Raw genomic sequence first — 18796 nt, 5'->3', positions numbered from 1 at the left:
TTGTGTCTCTTCACTGCTGTCTCCCTAACATGTAGGACAGTGCTTGATACATTGAGGGCACTCAGTTGTTTAATAAGTGAATACATCCAGGTGGCTATGTCTAGTTGGTAACTTGAAATTCAAATTGGGAACTTAGAATAAAAAGTCTGAATTGGGGATATAATTAGGAATTATTAGTTGAGAATGGCTGATATTTCCAATATTAGCTAGCACCCAAGGGAAACCAGCATTTAAGGACCAAAGCAAAGATGATTGGTTAATGGGGCTGAGAGGGGTAGGAGGCGAATCAGAGGAGACTTCAGAAGTTGAGAGAAGCTGACGCAGTGGCTCATGTCTATAATCCTAGCACTCTGAGAGGCTGAGGCAAGAGGATCACTTGAGCCCAGGAGTTTGAGACCAGTCTGGGGTCTGTAGAGAGATCCTCTCTCTACAAAAACTAAAAATTAACAGGGTGTGGTCACACATGCATTTAGTCCTAGCTACTTGGGAGGCTGAGGCAGGAAGATTGCTTGATCACAGGAGTTTGAGGCTGTAATGAGCTATGATTGTACCACTGCATTCCAGCCTGGGTGACAGAGTGAGACGCCCGTCACCATTTTTTATTTTTTATTTTTTTTTTGAGGGAGTCTCACTTTATCACCCAGGTTGGAGTGCAGTGGCACCATCTCGATTCACTGCAATTTCTCCCTCCTGGGTTTAAGCAGTTTCTTGTGTCTCAGCTTCCTGAGTAGCTGGGATTACAGGCGTGCACAACCACGCCCAACTAATTTTTGTATTTTTAGTAGACACAGGGTTTCGCTATGTTGCCCAGGCTGGTCTCAAACTCCTGGCCTCAAGTGATCCTCCTGCCTCAGCCTCCCAAAGTGCTGAGATTACAGGCGTGAGCCACCATGCCCGGCCCCATGTCCAGTTTTAAAAATAATGATTTTTTTTTTTAAAGGTTGAGATAGTTTTAAGAAAGGAGTGGTCAGAATGATACCAAGGCAGAATACTGCAGAGAGGCCAAGAAGACTGAAAAATATCATTGGTTTGGAAATTAGGTACTCATGTAAAGAATTTTGTTTTTGTTTTTGTTTTTTGACATAGTCTTGCTCTGTTGCCCAGGCTGGCATGTAGTGGCACCATCACAGCTCACTGCAGCCTCGACCTCCTGGGGCTCAAGTGATCCTCCCACCTCAGCTTCCCAAGTAGCTGGGACTACAGGCGTGTGCCACCATGACCAGCTGTGAGGCAAAATTTATTTGTAAAAAGATGTGTTGGTGGGCCTGAGAGAATAAACAGCTGCTGGCATTTATTTCTCTGGCCTGGAGGAGGCAAGTTCACTTGTTGAGGGTGGGGTGTAATGTGGTAGTAAAAGTTGGAATTGTTGCTGCAGGGAATCAAAAGAGGAGCTGAGCAGAGTTGCACAGGACTGGACTGCTGAGTGGTTTTCAAAGAGCATATGCAATTTGGAGACCATTAATTTGAAATGGAACAGTACAAACAATGGTGACTTTTCTCTAGCCATACTCAGCAGCCCAAATGTAAAAGTTGACGATTATATTGATCTTGAGGCCAGGTGGCTCATGCCTGTAATCCCAGCATTTGAGAGGCTAAGGTGGGAGGATCGCTTGAGCCCAGGAGTTGAAGTCTAGCTTGGGCAGCATAGTGAGACCTCATCTCTATAAAAAAATAAATAAATAAAAGATAAGTAGATCCTGAGTATGGGAATTTGTGAGCCAGGTATGGTAAAAGAGCAGTGAGAGTTGAAGGGACCAGCAGTAAAGGTATTGGAATGGCATTCGTGGAGTGGATTGGAAAAGGAGTGAAGCAGAGGGAGTGCCGACAGACTGGAAATAAATGGAAAGGTCACAGGACTGGAGGTGTTGATGAGGTTACATTGTACATGTGGTAAAAGTGGTGGGGAGAAAGCAGGAAGCAGTTAATTTTATATTACATAAGATTGATTGTCTTCCTCATTGCAAACAGATTTCTTGAAGGCAGGGCTTTTTGTTCACTTTAAATCTTCCACAATACCTGGGACAGTGTTTGCGTATAAGTGCTGAAAAAAAAGTTTATTAAATAGCCGCATATTACTGTATTGCCTAGTGTTTATATTTATTCTACCTCTCTCTCTCTCTCTCTCTCTCTATATATATATATATATTTTTTTTTTTTTTTGAGACAGAGTTGTGTTCTGTCACCGAGGCTGGAGTGCAGTGGTGCGATATCAGCTCACTGCAACCTCCACCTCCTGGGTTCAAGTGATCCTTCTGCCTCAGCCTCCCAAGTAGCAGGGACTACAGGCATGCACCACTGCACCCAGCTAATTTTTGTATTTTTAGTAGAGATGGGGTTTCACCATGTTGGCCAGGCTGGTCTCAGACTCCTGACCTTGTGATCTGCCCACCTTGGCCTCCCAAAGTGTTGGGATTACAGGCATGAGCCACTGCGCCTGGCCAATCAAATTTTACTTCTATCATGGGGTTTTTAATTGATCATACTGTAATTACCTGAAAATAGTTTTGTAGCCCAGTTGTGGTTACCACCTTTCTTTCTTTCCTCTTCCCTCCTTTACATTCCACAAATATTTGTCGAGAACTTCCATTGGGAATGTAGCAATGAACAAAACAGACAAAAACCCATGTCTTCATGGAGCTGAATTACAGTCATGAAGAGACATTTTTAAAAAGTAAAGTATATTAGGTTTTGAATAGGCATTATGAAGAAAAATGAGGGAGGAGTAGGGATTTTTGGGCTGGGAGGGGAGGATGGTTTGAGCTGCACTTTTAAATAGGGTGGCTAGGAAAGGCCTTCCTGAGGAAGACTTAAGGACTTGAAGGAAGTGAGCTGTGCAGATACGTATCTGGGGGCAGAGTGTTCCAGGCAGAGGGAACCAGCGGTTGCAAAGACTCCCTGAGACGGCAGCATGTTTGTGTGTTCAAAAAACAAGGAGGGCCAGGTGCAGTGGCTCATGCCTGTAATCCCAGCACTTGAGAGGCCAAGGTGGGTGGATCACCTGAGGTTGGGAGTTCGAGACCAGCCTGGCCAAGATGGTGAAACCTTGTCTCTACTAAAAATACAAAAATTAGCTGGGCGTGGTGTCGCACGTCTGTAATTCCAGCTACTAGGGAGACTGAGGCAGGAGAATTGCTTGAATCAGAGAGGCAGAGGTTGCAGTGAGCTGAGATCACACCACTGTACTCCAGCCTTGGCGACAGAGCAAGACTCCATCCCCCCCCTCCCCAAAAAGGAGGCCACATGGCAGGACTATAGTGAGCCAGAGGAGTGGTAAATTAGATGATATCAGATGGAGATTTTATAGTGCCTGGTAGGCCACTGTAAGGTATTCAGCTTTTCTTCAAGTGGAAACTCCTTAGATTTTAAGCAGAGAAATGATTTCTAGTTTAATGATATCATAGTAGTGGCCCTGTAGGGAATAAATTTATGAGGGGCAAGGGCTGAAGTAAGAGATCAGTTGGGAGACTATTCTAAGAGTCAAAGTTATTTTCTTTCTTCCTTCCTCTTTGCCCCATCCCATCCACTCATCCATCTCTCTACATTTGCTTTGCTGTCAAAATATGAACAACTGACTTCTTAGGGATGTTCTAAGCTAGATACTTCATAGTACACTAGTCAGTATAGTAACTAGTAGTGAATGTCTTCCTAAGTCTTTTTTTTTTTTTTTTTTGGAGGCAGTCTTGCTCTGTCTCCCAGGCTGGAGTGCAGTGGTGCAATCTTGGCTCACTGCAAGCTCTGCCTCCTGGGTTCAAGCGATTCTCCTGCCTCAGCCTCCCAAGTAGCTGGGACTACAGGTGCCCGCCACCACGCCCGGCTTATTTTTTGTATTTTTAGTAGAGACGGGTTTCACCGTGTTAGCCAGGATGGTCTTGATCCCCTGACCTCGTGATCCGCCTGCCTCAGCCTCCCAAAGTGCTGGGATTACAGGCGTGAGCCACCGCGCCTGGCCCAAGTCTTTTTTTTTTTTTTTTTTTTGAGACAGGGTCTCACTGTGTCACCCAGGCTGGAATGCAGTGGCACAATCACAGCCCACTGCAGCCTCAGTCCCCTGAGTAGCTGGGACCACAGATGTGCACCATTACACCGAGCTAATTTTTAAATTTTTTGTGGAGACACGATCTCACTATGTTGCCCATGCTGGTCTCGAACTCCTGACCACAAGTGATCCTTCTGCCTTGGCCTCCCAACGTACTGGTATTATAGGCATAAGCTACTGTGCCCAGCCTTTTACTAAGTAATTATATGTGGAACAACAGGTCACAGGTCAGGGTCTTTAAATTGTTCTTCTAATGATAGTACATTTATGTTACTTAATCCATATTTTTTTGTCATAATCTTTCTCTTGACCAGCAACACACATGTTTAACCTAGTCAGCCTCTGACAAAAGACAGTCCAATCAATGTTTATTGTTCCAGAAAAAGATTAAGCCATTGAATGTAATCTAATTAGAAATTTCTTCAAACTGAACTCACTAGTTGCAGAAAGTTGATTAAATTTTTTTAACCCGAGACAGTCTTGCTCTCTTGACCAGGCTGGAGTGCAGTGGTGCGATCTCGGCTCACTGCAGCCTCCGCCTCCTGGATTCAAGCAATTCTCCTGCCTCAGCCTCCTGAGTAGCTGGGATTACAGGCGCCCACACCACGCCCAGCTAATTTTTTTTTTCTTTTTTGTATTTTTAGTAGAAACAAGGTTTCACCATGTTGGCCAGGCTGGTCTCAAATTCCTGACTTTGTGATCCTCCCAAAGTGCTGGGATGACAGGCATGAGCCACCACACCCAGCCGATTAAATTTTTATGAAACACAAGTTGTTTGCTTGACTCCAGTCCTTAATAAAACCCTCTAAAATGATTGACTTTTTGCTAAACTGAGAAGAAAATCTGCCTGGACAATTTGTGTACATTTTATGTAATGAACACTAAATCTCACACCTGTAATCCCAGTGGTTCGGGAAGCCAAACGGGGTCAGGAGGTGGATCACTTGAACCCACGAGCTCAAGACCAGCCTGGGCAACATGGTGAGATCCCATCTCAAAAATTAGCTGGGCATGGTGATGTGTGCCTGTAGTCCCAGCTACCTGGAAGGCTGAGATGGAATGATCGCTTGATCCCAGGAGTTCAAGGTTAAAATGAGCTATGATTGTGCCACCGCATTCCAACCTGGGTAGCAGCGCAAGACTCTGTCTCTTTAAAATTAAAAAATCTACAATATATTTTATCAGATTTAAGGTGCAGTTGATTGAAAGACTTTTTTTTATGTACCACTAAGGAAAAAAAATGTTGCTAGTTAAATTGTAATTTGTCATCAATTGAAAGACATTCCTGGCTGGGCATGGTGGCTCACACCTGTAATCCCAGCACTTTGGGAGGCTGAAGCAGGTGGATCATGAGGTCAGGGGATCAAGACCATCCTGGCCAACATTGTGAAACCCCGTCTCTACTAAAAATACAAAAATTAGCTGGGTGTGGTGGCACATGCCTGTAATCCCAGCTACTCAGGAGGCTGAGGCAAGAGAATCACTTGAACCCTGGAGGTGGAGATTGCAGTGAGCCAAGATCACGCCACTGCACTCCAGCCTGGTGACAGGGCGAGACTCTGCCTCAAAAAAATAAAAATAAAAAAGGACATTCCTATTTCAGATATGTTATAAAAAATATGCATCTAGAATTGATGAACCATGATAGCATGTTAACTTTTCAGTGATATTTTATACTGATGGTGGGGGGTGATTTTATTTTGGGGACTGGCTTTTCCATTATACATCTTGTTTATTAGAAATAGGACTTAGGCCAGTCATAAGTCCTATTACAGGCTCACGCCTGTAATCCTAACACTTTGGGAGGCCGAGGACGGAGGGGATTGCTTAAGCCAGGAGTTTGACAGTAGAGTGAGCAATGATTGCACCGCTGCACTCCAGCCTGGGCAACACAGCGAGACTCTGTCTCAAGGGAAAAAAAAAAGAAAAGGAAAAGACAAATGGTAGATTGAGTTAATAGCTCTTAAGGCAATATATAAATGGATAACATGCTTTAATAAGGTATACAAGAGAGAATTTAGCCAGGTGCAGTGGCTTACGCCTATAATCCTAGCACTTTGGGAGGCCGAGGTGGGAGAATCACTTAAGCCCAGGAGGTCGAGAACAGCCTGGGCAACATAGGGAGACCCTATTTCTTAAAAAATAATAATAATTAGCCAGATGTGGTGGTGTACACCTGTGGTCCCAATTGCTTAGGAGGCTGAGGCAGGAGGATCACATAAGCCTGTGAGTATGGTAGGTGGCCTATATATTTGTTAAAGCTCTTTATACTGAAAATCTGTAATTTATTGTATGTAAATAATGCCAAAATAAGTAGAATTCAAGACCAAAACCGTTAAGTGGATAGTACAGGGATATTTTATATAGATAAAAGTTACCATTTAAGAAACCAAGTGTTGTGCTATCAAAAAAAAACTAAACAATAAAGGGAAACAGTATATTTAGTATAGAAGGATAAGGAAATGGAAGAGAAAGAACTGTTTTAATAACTTGGAATAATCTTGAATTGGAAGAATAAATAACATCTTCTCAAATGTAGATATCTCTGAAAGGTATGCTTCCAAACTGATAGATCAGTAGTTAAAAAAAAAAATCTGAAAGCAAAAGTGTACATAGAGATAGGAAATCTGGAAGAAAAATTTTTGAAATAGGGTCTTACGAGACTGGAGTGCAGTGGTGCCATCATAGCTCACTGCAACCTCAAACTCTTGATCTTCCTGCCTCAAGCTTCCTGAGTAGCAGAGACTACAAATGTGGGCCACCATGCCCAGCTAATTTTTTTATTTTGTAGAGACAGGTCTTGCTATGTTGCCCAGGCTGGTCTCAAACTCCTGGGCTCAAGCGATCCTCCTGCCTTGGCCTCCCAAGGTACAGGGATTCCACGCATGAGCCACCTTGGCTGGCCAAAATATTTCTTATAAATATTAAGAACAACATATTAACAGCTGAGAGGAAATTTTGACAGAATATAAAGGCAAGGAAAATCCTGAAAATGTCTGCTGGTGTATTCAGTTACAGATTTTAAGGGCCTTTGCCTGACGTTCCTGTTTTGATAGGCCTGGGATTCTGTTTCTGGTTTTGGAGTTTTTTGGGGTTTTTTTTGAGACAGGGTCTCACTTTGTCACCCAGGCTGGAGTGCATTGGCAGTTTCTTGGCTCACTGCAGCCTCGACCTCCTGAGTTCAAGCAATCCTCCTGTCTCAGCTAGCTGGGACTACAGGTGTGTCCCACCAGGCTGGGCTAATTTTTGTTTTGGTTATTGTTTTCGGGTTTTTTTAGAGATGGGGTTTTGCCATGTTGCCTAGATTAGTCTTGAACTCCTGAGCTCAAGTGTTCCAATCGCCTCAGCCTCCCAAAGTGTTAATATTATAGGTGTGAGCTGCCACACCCAGCCAGATTCTGTTTTTTTGTTTTTGTTTTTGTTTTTGTGTTGAGACGGAGTCTCGCTCTGTTTTCCAGGCTGGAGTGCAGTGGCACCATCTCACCTCACTGCAACTTCCGCCTCCCAGGTTCAAGCAGTTCGCTGCCTCAGCCTCCCGAGTAGCTGGGATTACAGGCACCTGCCACCAGGCCCAGTTAATTTTTGTATTTTTAGTAAGAGACAGGGTTTCACCATCTTGGCCACATTGGTCTTGAACTCCTGACCTCGTGATCCACCCACCTCGGCCTCCCAGAGTGCTGGTATTACAGGCATGAGCCACCACACGCGGCCCCAGATTCTGTTTTTTGTTTTTGTTTTTGTTTTTTTGAGATGGAGTCTCGCTCTTGCCCAGGCTGGAGTGCAGTGGCGCTATCTTGGCTCACTGCAAGCTCCGCCTCCTGGGTTCACGCCATTCTCCTGCCTCAGCCTCCGGAGTAGCTGGGACTTCAGTCACCCACCACCACGCCCGGCTAATTTTTTTGTATTTTTAGTAGAGACGGGGTTTCACTGTGTTAGCCAGGATAGTCTCGATCTCCTGACCTCGTGATTCACCCGCCTCAGCCTCCCAAAGTGCTGGGATTACAGACGTAAGCCACCACGCCCAGCCAGATTCTGTATTTTTAACAAGCAACCAGGTTGATTCTTATTAGGTGTGTTTTGGAAATGCTAGACTAAGCAATGAAAACCTAAGAAGTGGAGAAATGCTAGTCATTATTCCAAAACCTGTATGATAAATGAACTAGTTTCCTGTGGCTGCTGTAACAAGTTACCACAAACTTGATGGCTTAAAACTACATAAATTTATTCTCTCACAGTTCTGAAGGCCAGAAGTCAGAAATCAGTATCACCGAGCTGAAGTCAGAGAAGTCAGGATGTCAACCTGGCAGGGCCAGCTCTCCCTCCGGAGGCTCTAGGGAAGAATTCCCTGCCTCCTCCAGCTTTCAGTGGCTACCAGCAGCAGCAGTCCTTGGTTTGGTTTGTGGCTGCATTACTCTAATCTGCCTCCATGGTCACATGACCTTCTCATTAGTTATTGGAGTATTTTTTTCCTGTGTCAATTTTTTTTTTTGGATAGAGTCTCACTCTTGTCACTGGAGTGCAGTGGCGTGATCTCGGCTCACTGCCAGCTCCACCTCCCAGGTTCACACCATTCTCCTGCCTCAGCCTCCCAAGTAGCTGGGATTATAGGCATGCACCACCGCACCCAGCTATTTTAGTAGAGACGGGGCTTCTCCACATTGGTCAGGCTGGTCTCGAACTCCTGACCTCAGGTGATCCACTCACTTCGGCCTCCCAAAGTGCTGGGATTACAGGCAGGAGCCACCAGTGGCACCTGGCCTCTGCCTTTTATATATAAGGATAATGTCCTGGCTCGGCGTGGTGGCTCACGCCTGTAATCCCAACACTTTGGGAGGCTGAGGCAGGTGGATCACCTGAGGTCAGGAGTTGAAGACCAGACTGGCTAACGTGGCAAAAGCCCATCTCTACTAAAAATACAAAAATTAGCTGGGCCTGGTTGTGCATGCCTGTAGTCCTAGCTACTCGGGAGGTTGAGGCAGGAGAATCACTTGAACATGGGAGGCGGAGGTTGTAGTGAGCCAAAATGGGGCCACTGCACTCCAACCTCAGGGGACAAAGTGAGACTCCATCTCAAAAAAAGATGACGTGATTGCCTTTAAGGCCCACCTGGATAATCCAGGATAATCTCAAAATCCCCATCTCAAAATCCATAATTGAATGACATCTGCAAAGTCATTTATTGACATATAAGGTAACATTTACAGCTCCTAGGAATTTGGATGTAGATACCTCCTGGGGAGCCATTGTTCAGCCTACCACGATAAACATCTTAAAAGTGGCCAGGCCTGGCTCAGTGGCTCACGTCTGTAATTCCAGCACTTTGGGAGGCCAAGGTGAAAGGATTGCCTGAGCTTGGGAGTTCAAGACCAGCCTGGGTGACATAGCGAGACCCTGTCTCTATTTAAAAAAACAAAAAGCCTGAATGTGATTAAAGAAAAAAAGGAGGCCGGACACGGTGGCTCACGCCTGTAATCCCAGCACTTTGGGAGGCCGAGGCGGGCGTATCACGAGGTCAGGAGATCGAGACCATCCTGGCTAACACGGTGAAACTCCTCTCTACTAAAAAAAAATACAAAAAATGAGCCAGGCGTGGTGGTGGGTGCCTGTAGTCCCAGCTACTTGGGAGGCTGAGGCAGGAGAATGGCGTGAACCTGGGAGGCGAAGCTTGCAGTGAGCTGAGATTGTGCCACTGCACTCCAGTCTGGGTGACAGAGCAAGACTCAGTCTCCAAAAAAGAAAAAAGGGAACAGATTTCTCTTTTTTTTTTTTTTTTTTTTTTTTTGAGACAGTGTCTTACTGTTTTGCCAGGCTGGAGTGTAGTGGCACAATCTCTGCTCAGTGCAACCTCCGCCTCCCAAGTAGCTGGGACTACAGGTGTGCGCCACTATGCCCAGCTAATTTTGGTATTTTTAGTAGAGATGGGGTTTCACCATGTTGACCAGTATGGTCTCAATCTCTTGACCTCATGATCCACCTGCCTTGGCCTGCCAAAGTGCTGGGTTTATAGGTGTGAGCCACCGCACCCGGCCTCCCCCCTTTTTTTTTTTTTTTTTTTGAGACAGGGTTTGGCTCTATTGCCCAGGCTGGAGTGCAGTGGCATGATTTCAGCTCACTGCAACCTCCACCTCTTGGGCTCAAGCCATTCCCCACACCTCAGCCTCCCAAGTAGCTGGGACTACAGGTGTACAACATGTGCCCGGCTAATTTTTGTATTTTTTGTAGAGATGGGGTTTTGCCGTGTTGGCCAGGCTAGTCTCAGATTCCTGAGCTCAAGCAATTCGAATGCCAAGGTGGGCAGATCACTTGAGGTCAGGAGTTCAAGACCAGCCTGGCCAACATGGCAAAACCCCTTCTCTACCAAAAACTACAAAAATAGCTGGATGTGGGGGCGCACGACTATAATCCCAGCTACTCAGGAGGCTGAGGTGGGAGAATCACTTGAACCTGGGAGGCAGAGGTTGTAGTGAACAGAACACTGCACTCCAACCTGGGTAACAGAGTGAGACCCTGTCTCAAAAACAAAAAATAAAATTATATATATATATATATATACATGTATATATATTTGAAATCATTGAGTAAACAATTTTGTATTTGCATTCAGCATTTTGTTCATTTACAATGTAATTAAAATTTGAGATACTAATGACCAGGTGAGATTCTCTAAGTCCTAGGTTTTACAACTAGAGTACTGTCTTTGAAACAGTCTATTTCATGTCTTTGCAGCTGGCTAAGACTTTGAGTGTTTTGACTCTTTCCTAAGTCTCAAAATTACCCAAACAAGTTATTTATTGTTTAAAGAGTAAGAAAAACAGATGAAGTTTAAAAATTAATAAGTAGAAGAGTCTTCTTATAGATGAGAAAGTGGAAGCACTAAATAGGAAATATATTTATTTCTTCAAATGTAGTTTATGGAGTTACTTATTGAGTACCTACTGTATGTTAGTATTTTTCTTAGCACTTTACATTAATATGTTTAATTATATTTGATAGTTTCATTGTATATTCCTGAATATAGAGAGGCAGGAGTTAAAATTGTTGCTTGATAGTCTTTTTATTATTTTTCTTGTGCTTCAAGGCAGACCCATTCCTTAATTTTAGAGCACTTGAACTTAGATGGACCACTTTCTTGGAAAATAGGGTTTTTTTTTTTTTTTGAAGAAGGTTTTTTTTTTTTTTTTTTTTTTTTTGAGACGGTTTTGCTCTGTCATCCAGGCTGGAGTTCAGTGGCATGATTACTGCTCACTGTAGCCTTGACCTAGGCTCAAGCAAGCCTCCTGCCTCAGCCTCCTGTGTACTGAGACCACAGGTGTGCACCACCATATCTGGCTATTTTCTTTTTTTTTTTTTTTTTCAATTTCTGTAGAGACAGGGTCTTGTTATGTTTCCCAGGGTGGTCTTGAATTCCTGGGCTCAGTCAGTCCTCCCACTTCAGCCTCCTAAAGTGCTGGGATTATAGACATGAGCCATCACATCTGGCTGAAAAAGAGTTTTCTTTTTGAAATAAACTGTAACTAAACTATAATAAATCATGATTAACTCAGTGACTTACATAAAGCAGAATATAGTTGAATACTATAAAATGAAAATTCTAGAATTGAATACTGTAGAATTAAGGTAATAGCGTTGCCCAAAGCAGCTGCTTCAAAATGTATATAGTATGTATGTTAAATGGACATGAGTACTTCTTTAGACTTAATAATCTTTTGTTATTTTTGTTTTGTTTTTGCATTGTCTTGTCTAAGAGAAAAAATGAAATGATATAAAACATGATTTTCATGAAGATACTGGTTTTCTTTTTCTAGCTTAAAGCAATAAATGTAGATCTTCAAAGTGATGCTGCTCTGCAGGTGGACATTTCTGATGCTCTTAGTGAGCGGGATAAAGTAAAATTCACTGTTCACACAAAGGTAAATGTAATTTTGTACTTTCTATTATTTTAGCCATTTATTATACTACATATGTGATATGTTGACCAGACTTGGGTTTTAAACATAATTGGAAAGAAACTATTTTAACAAAAATAGGTGTAGGAAAATGTACTTTTTTTTTTTTTTTTTTTTTTTTTGAGACGGAGTCTTGCTCTGTCGCCCAGGCTGGAGTGCAGTGGCGCGATCTTGGCTCACTGCAAGCTCCTCCTCCCGGGTTCACGCCATTCTCCTGCCTCAGCCTCCAGAGTAGCTGGGACTACAGGCGTCCACCACCATGTCTGGCTAATTTTTTGTATTTTTTTCTTTTTTTAGTAGAGACGGGGTTTCACTGTGTTAGCCAGGATGGTCTCGATCTCCGACCTTGTGATCCGCCCAAAGTGCTGGGATTACAGGCGTGAGCCACCGCACCCAGCCAAAAATGTACTTTTTTTAGATTAATATTCTGAGAATCAGAACCTAGACAGAAGGCAAATTTAATTTTTTTCCAAATTTTTATTAGTATCTTTTACCATTCTTGTTACTTTCAATTTCATTGTTCTTTCTGTTAGTCAAATTACTGTCTTACAAATAATTATTATTACTATTCTTTTTGAGACGGAGTCTCTGTCATCCAGGCTGGAGTGCAGTGGCATGATCCTGGCTCACTCACTGCAACCTCTGCCTCCTGGGTTCAAGAAGTTCTCCTGTCTCAGCCTCCTAAGTAGCTGGGACTACAGGCACAAGCCACGACGCCCGGCTAATTTTTGTATTTTTAGTAGAGATGGGTTTCACCTTATTGATCAGGGTGGTCTCAAACTCCTGACCTCAGGTGATCCAACCCACCTCGGCCTTCCAAAGTGCTAGGATTACAGGCGTGAGCCACCGTGCCCAGCCACAAATTATTATTTTTATTAGATTTCAGTTCTTGAGCACATTTTCAAATTGCAGATTTCTTTCCTTTGTTTGAATAGTTGAGTTTGATATATATTAATGACATAACTTTTAAGTAACTGTAGCAGTACAATATAATAAGCCTGTCAACTTACTTTCCCAACAATCCGAAGATAATTTTGTCCAGATAGCTCAGAGTTTTATGGTAGACTTAAAGGACACTAATGGTCTTGAAATAAGATGAATTTTTTTAAATGATAGAAAATATTTATTAAAAACTTTTTAAGGCCAGACACAGTGGCTCATACCTGTAATCCCAACACTTTGGGAGGCCGAGGCAGGATGATTGCTTGAGTCCAAGAGTTCAAGACCAGCCTGGGCATCTTAGTGAGACCTCATCTTTACAAAAAATAAAATTAGCCAGGTGTGGTGGTTCGTACCTGTAGTCCCAGCTACTCGGAGGCTGAGGTGGGAGGATTGCTTGAGCCTGGGAGGTTGAGGCTGCAGTGAGCCGAGATTGTTCCACTGCACTCCAGCCTGGTGGCAGAGCAAGACCCAGTTTCAAAAAACTTTTTAGTGTAAATTTGATTTTTATTCAAGAAAATCTCTATCTTTACAGAGTTCATTGCCAAATTTTAAACAAAACGAGTTTTCAGTTGTTCGGCAACATGAGGAATTTATCTGGCTTCATGATTCCTTTGTTGAAAATGAAGACTATGCAGGTTATATCGTAAGTATTGAGACTCCATTTTAATTCCATTTTCTAGGAGGTTTTAGGTACTTTGTTATGTTTTGGAATCTTGTTTAGCATTTTTTGTGAACTGTTTTTTTGTTTTGTTTTGTTTTGTTTCTGAGATGGAGTCTCACTCTGTTGCCCAGGCTGGAGTGTAGTGATGCAGTCTCGGCTCACTGCAACCTCTGCCTCCCGGGTTCAAGCAATTCTCCTGCCTCAGCCTCCCAAGTAGCTGGGATTACAATAATGCACCAACACACCCAGCTAATTTTTGCATTTTTAGTAGAGACAGGGTTTCACCATGTTGGCCAGGCTGGTCTTGAACTCTTAACCTCAGATGATTCACCCACCTTGGCCTCCCAAAGTGCTGAAATTACAGGCGTGAGCCACCGTGCCCGGCCCTGTTATGTTTTTTAGAGACAGAGTCTCACTTGTGTTGCTCAGGCTGGAATGCAATGGCGTGATCTTTGTTCACTGCAACCTCTGCCTCCTGGATTCAGGCAATTCCCCTGCCTCAGTCACCTGAGTCGCTGGGATTACAGGCACCCACCACCATGCCCGGCTAATTTTTTGTTGTTTTTTAAGTAGAGACGGGATTTCACCATGTTGGCCAGGCTGTTCTCGAACTCCTGACCTCAGGTGATTCCCCCTGCCTCGGCCTCCCAAAGTTCTGGGATTACAGGCATGAGCTGCCACACTCAGCCTGATACGTTTTTTTAAATTGTCAGTTATGAAACGCCGCACTCAGCCTGATATGTTTTTTTAAATTGTCAGTTATGAAACATGTTTCGTTACCACCTTTTATCCTGAAGTGTTTTCTTAGGGGATGTGGGGTATGTTACATTCCCTCATTTAAACTTAATTTCTTACCATTTGTTAGAATTGAAATGGGCTTGTCCTAGGGATTAAGGAGATGTGACAAACCATACTGGTTGTAAAACCATGGTTGGGGCTGGGCGCGGTAGCTCATGCCTGTAATCCCAGCACTTTGGGAGGCCGAGGCGGGTGGATCATGAGGTCAGGAGTTCAAGACCAGCCTGGCCAAGATGGTAAAACCTCGTCTCTCCTAAAAATATTTTTTAAAATTAGCTGGGCGTTGTGGCTGGTGCCTGTAATCCCAGATACTTGGAAGGCTGAGGCAGAATTGCTTGAACCTGGGAGGCAGAGGTTGCAGTGAGTCAAGGTCCCACCACTGCACTCCAGCCTGTGTGACAGAGCGAGCCTCCGTCTCAAAAAAGAAAAAGAAAAAACCATAGTTGGACAGATACTTAAGAGTTGGAAGTCTCGGCCGGCCACGGTGGCTGACGCCTGTGGCTGGGAGGCCGAGGCGGGTGGATCATCTGAGGTCAGGAGTTTGAGACCAACCTGACCAACATGGAGAAACCGCATCTCTACTAAAAATACAAAATTGGCCAGGCATGGTGGCACATGCCTGTAATCCCAGCTACTCGGGAGGTGGAGGCAGGAGAATCACTTGAACCCAGGAGGCAGATGTTGTGGTGAGCTGAGATTACGCCATTGCACTCCAGGTTGGGCAACAAGAGCAAAACTCCATCCCCCCCCCCCAAAAAAAAGAAGAGTTGGAAGTGTCTTTAAGAGGTTAACTAGCCCAGGTGCAGTGGCTCACGCCTGTAATCCCAGCACTTTAGGAGCCTGAAGTGGGGGGATCACCTGAGGCCAGGAGTTCAAGACCAGCCTGGCCAACATGGCGAAAACCCGTCTCTACCAAAATTACAAAAATTAGTTGGGCGTGGTGTCGTGCGCTTATAATCCCAGCTACTCCAGCCTGGGAAACAGAGCAAGACTCCGTCTCCAAAAAAAAAAAAAAAAAAAGATTATATAACTTTTTTTTTTTGGAGACAGGGTCTTCCTCTATCACCCAGGCTGGAGTGCAGCGGTGCGATTTTGGCTCACTGCAACCTCCGACTCCCAGGTTCAAGCGATTCTCATGCCTCAGCCTCCCGAGTCGCTGGGATTACAGGTGCTTGCCACCAGGGCCAGCTAATTTTTGTATTTTTGGTAGAGACGGGATTTTATCATGTTGGCCAGGCTGGTCTTGAACTCCTGACCTCAGGTGATCCGCCCACCTCAGCCTCCCAAAGTGCTGGGATTACAGGCGTGAGCCATTGCTCCTGGCCAAAACTTAATTTCTACAACTAGTCAAGTTCTCCAATCTGAATTTGGGTGCTCCTGGTGTTCAGCTCATTCTGGATACCCTTAGCTTTCCCAGACACAGTCTTCTATGGTGGCAGTAGTACAATGCTTCAAGAAATGAAAATTTCCTTAAAATTAGTGATTTGGTCCTGTTACAGATTCCACCAGCACCACCAAGACCTGATTTTGATGCTTCAAGGGAAAAACTACAGAAGCTTGGTGAAGGAGAAGGGTCAATGACGAAGGAAGAATTCACAAAGATGAAACAGGAACTGGAAGCGTAAGTGATTTTTTTATTTTTTTGTTTTTTATTTTTTGGTTGTTGTTGCCTTTGTTAATTGTGCTTGCTTTAATGCCTTTTTTGGTGTTTTCTGATATCCCATCATTAAACCCTTTCTGGAAGATGCAGGTTTAAGTCATACAACCAGTATTAATGATCATGATCAGAGCCTACAGGAAAATTATAGAATAATTGTCTCCACTGTAAAGTTATTTAAATTCATATTTGAAATAGACCCTGAAAGTTGAAAATGGAAGATCCAAAAGCTTCTTTTAAAAAGGTAAAAGGTCCAGTCTGTCTTTGGACTTAAGGGGAAAAAGAAATAGAGAACATGACTTTTTAAAGTAGAATAGTCATTTTTTTTTTTTTTTCTATTTACAAAGCCTTAGTCACTACCAACCTAGTTCTCGTTTTTCAATATGGACATATTGCCATACTTCTCAAAAGAGAATGTACTGAGCAACTGCATATATTCTGTTTTCTTAAAAACTGCGTATGTATGTAGTGTGAATTATCACAGTTTTTTCAAGAAACTAATACATTTCTAGTATATATGAAGCTAATAGTCATTTAATGAAAAACAGTTTTTAACTATTCTTTAGTTACTTTGCTTCTATATTCTTTTCCCTTTGGGCAGAAGCCACAGGCAGAGAAAAGAAGAAAGGGAAATTATGTACAGGTTGAGTATCACTTATGCAGAATGCCTGGGAGTGCATTTTGGATTTTAATTTTTTTTTTTTTGGAGTATTTGCATTATACTTACTGGTTGAGCATCCCTAATCTGAAATCTGAAATGTTCTGATGAATATTTCCTTTGAGCATCATGTCTTTGTTTAAAAAATTGCAGATTTTGGAGTACTTTGGATTTCAGATTTTCGGGTAGGGATACTTAACCCATATTTCGTTTTTAGTGTATTTGCTGAAAACACAGAATCTTTCCCCTTTCGTTAAACATTTGGAGTAATTTTGGATTTGCTGGATATGTTTCTCTATTTTGAGAGTTGTACAAGGAAATAATTTTCCTTAGTTATCACCTCTGTCACTTTTTCTGGTCATTTCTCCCCTTCATGCATTTCCTCTTCTCTTCTTCCACTAGTTTTAGTTTTTAGTTATATATTCACACTGCTACTATACTTCTCTTCAGGATGCTAAACTCTTGAAAAGATAAATCAGCAAAGCAGGTCTTAGTTGCAAGCAGTGGTCTGATAGCAGACAGATATATATTCAAAGTTTATAAGACTGAAAATTGGAAATGAGCAGAGCACATTAATATCGAAGAATCTGTGATTTTCCAGTGGCCCTGATCATGATTCTTTTGTGGTCTGGTTAGGGGTTGGATAACAGAGAACCTTGGGTTTATTCTACTGCTACCTCCATCCTCTGCATCCTTCTTTTTTGTCTTCACTGAATGACTACCCTCACAGAGATCAAACTTCTCCCAACATTGGTCCTGCTGGTTTGCTGGTATGTAAAACTTATCCTTCTTGCACGTAGTTGAAGCAAGAATATCAAGCCTTTTCCTTGAATGTTTTTTTTTTTTTTTTTTTCCCCAAACTGACATGTATTACTTTGTGGTCTCTGGGATTCACTGCTGGTATTAAAATATTTTAAACACATTTCTTTGGTGTAATGGCAAAAAAAATTAGTTTCTTCATAGTGTGTTTCTTGTGTGTTTGGGTAATTAGATGAAAATAATTATTAATGTTGAAAATATGCTCACTGAGGTTTGGGTTTTAATTTTTTTTGTACTAAGTTGTTTAAAAGCAGTCATTGGATATTGAATCATTAAGATTGTATCAAATAATTTGTAGCACACTTTCTGTAGAGCTGAGAACAAGCAGCCCTATAGTTAACTTTAACATCAACTCGCATAAGTAAGAAAAATTTGTAAAACTTAAAAATATTAACATTTAGATATAAATATTATTAACTGGCATGAAACCTTTTTCAAAGCTGGGTTTTATGTATTTCATTAACAGTTCAACTAAAACCCTTGTTTACATGAATTATATCTTTGTATCTCTGATTTGCATTCGGAATAATCCAAAGAGTATTTTCTGAAAAAAATTGTTGCAGGTGACTTTTTAGTTGATGGAGTTTTTTACCTTTAATTTTGTATATTGTTTCTAGTGAATATTTGGCAATATTCAAGAAGACAGTTGCGATGCATGAAGTGTTCCTGTGTCGTGTGGCAGCACATCCTATTTTGAGAAAAGATTTAAATTTCCATGTCTTCTTGGAATATAATCAAGATGTGAGTATCACATTGATTGGTGGTCAAGTTTTCTTTTTCTTCTTCTTTTTTTTTTTTTTGAGACGGAATCTCGCTCTGTCTTCCAGGCTGGAATACAGTGGCATAGTGGCATGATCTTGGCTCACTGCAAGCTCCGCCTCCCGGGTTCATGCCATTCTCCTGCCTCAGCCTCCCTAGTAGCTGGGACTACAGGCGCCCGCCACCACGCCCAGCTAATTTTTTCTATTTTGAAGTAAAGACGGTGTTTCACCGTGTTAGCCAGAATGGTCTCGATCTCCTGACCTCATGATCCGCCCACCTCGGCCTCCCAAAGTGCTAGGATTACAGGCGTGAGCCATAGCGCCCAGCCCAAGTTTTCTTTTTTTTTTTTGAGACGGAGTCTCGCTCTGTCAGCCAGGCTGGAGTGCAGTGGCGTCATCTCAGCTCACTGCAAGCTCCGCCTCCCGGGTTCATGCCATTCTCCTGCCTCAGCCTCCCGAGTAGCTGGGACTACAGGCGCCCGCCACTATGCCCTGCTAATTTTTTGTATTTTTAGTAG

General features: G+C 42.9%; 1 protein-coding gene across 5 annotated transcripts in view; it reads left to right on the top strand.

Moving 5' to 3' along the window:
- Window positions 1–18796, top strand: part of SNX6 (sorting nexin 6) — a 68971-nt gene that overhangs the window by 8774 nt on the left and 41401 nt on the right. For 3 of the 5 annotated variants that reach the window (XM_016925989.4, XM_054665949.2, XM_063793298.1), the window contains 4 exons: window positions 11842–11946; window positions 13457–13567; window positions 15883–16004; window positions 18135–18258. In XM_016925989.4, the coding sequence (XP_016781478.3) occupies window positions 11842–11946; window positions 13457–13567; window positions 15883–16004; window positions 18135–18258 (462 nt within the window). The remainder of the gene's footprint in view (window positions 1–11841; window positions 11947–13456; window positions 13568–15882; window positions 16005–18134; window positions 18259–18796) is intronic. The other 2 variants (XM_054665948.2, XM_063793299.1) reach the window with 1 other exon arrangement.

This window comes from Pan troglodytes, chromosome 15 (assembly GCF_028858775.2).
Source record: "Pan troglodytes isolate AG18354 chromosome 15, NHGRI_mPanTro3-v2.0_pri, whole genome shotgun sequence".
NCBI classification, from domain to species: Eukaryota; Metazoa; Chordata; class Mammalia; order Primates; family Hominidae; genus Pan; species Pan troglodytes.
The sequence above is the reverse complement of the archived record's forward strand: the minus strand, read 5'-3'. Positions and strand labels throughout refer to the sequence as shown.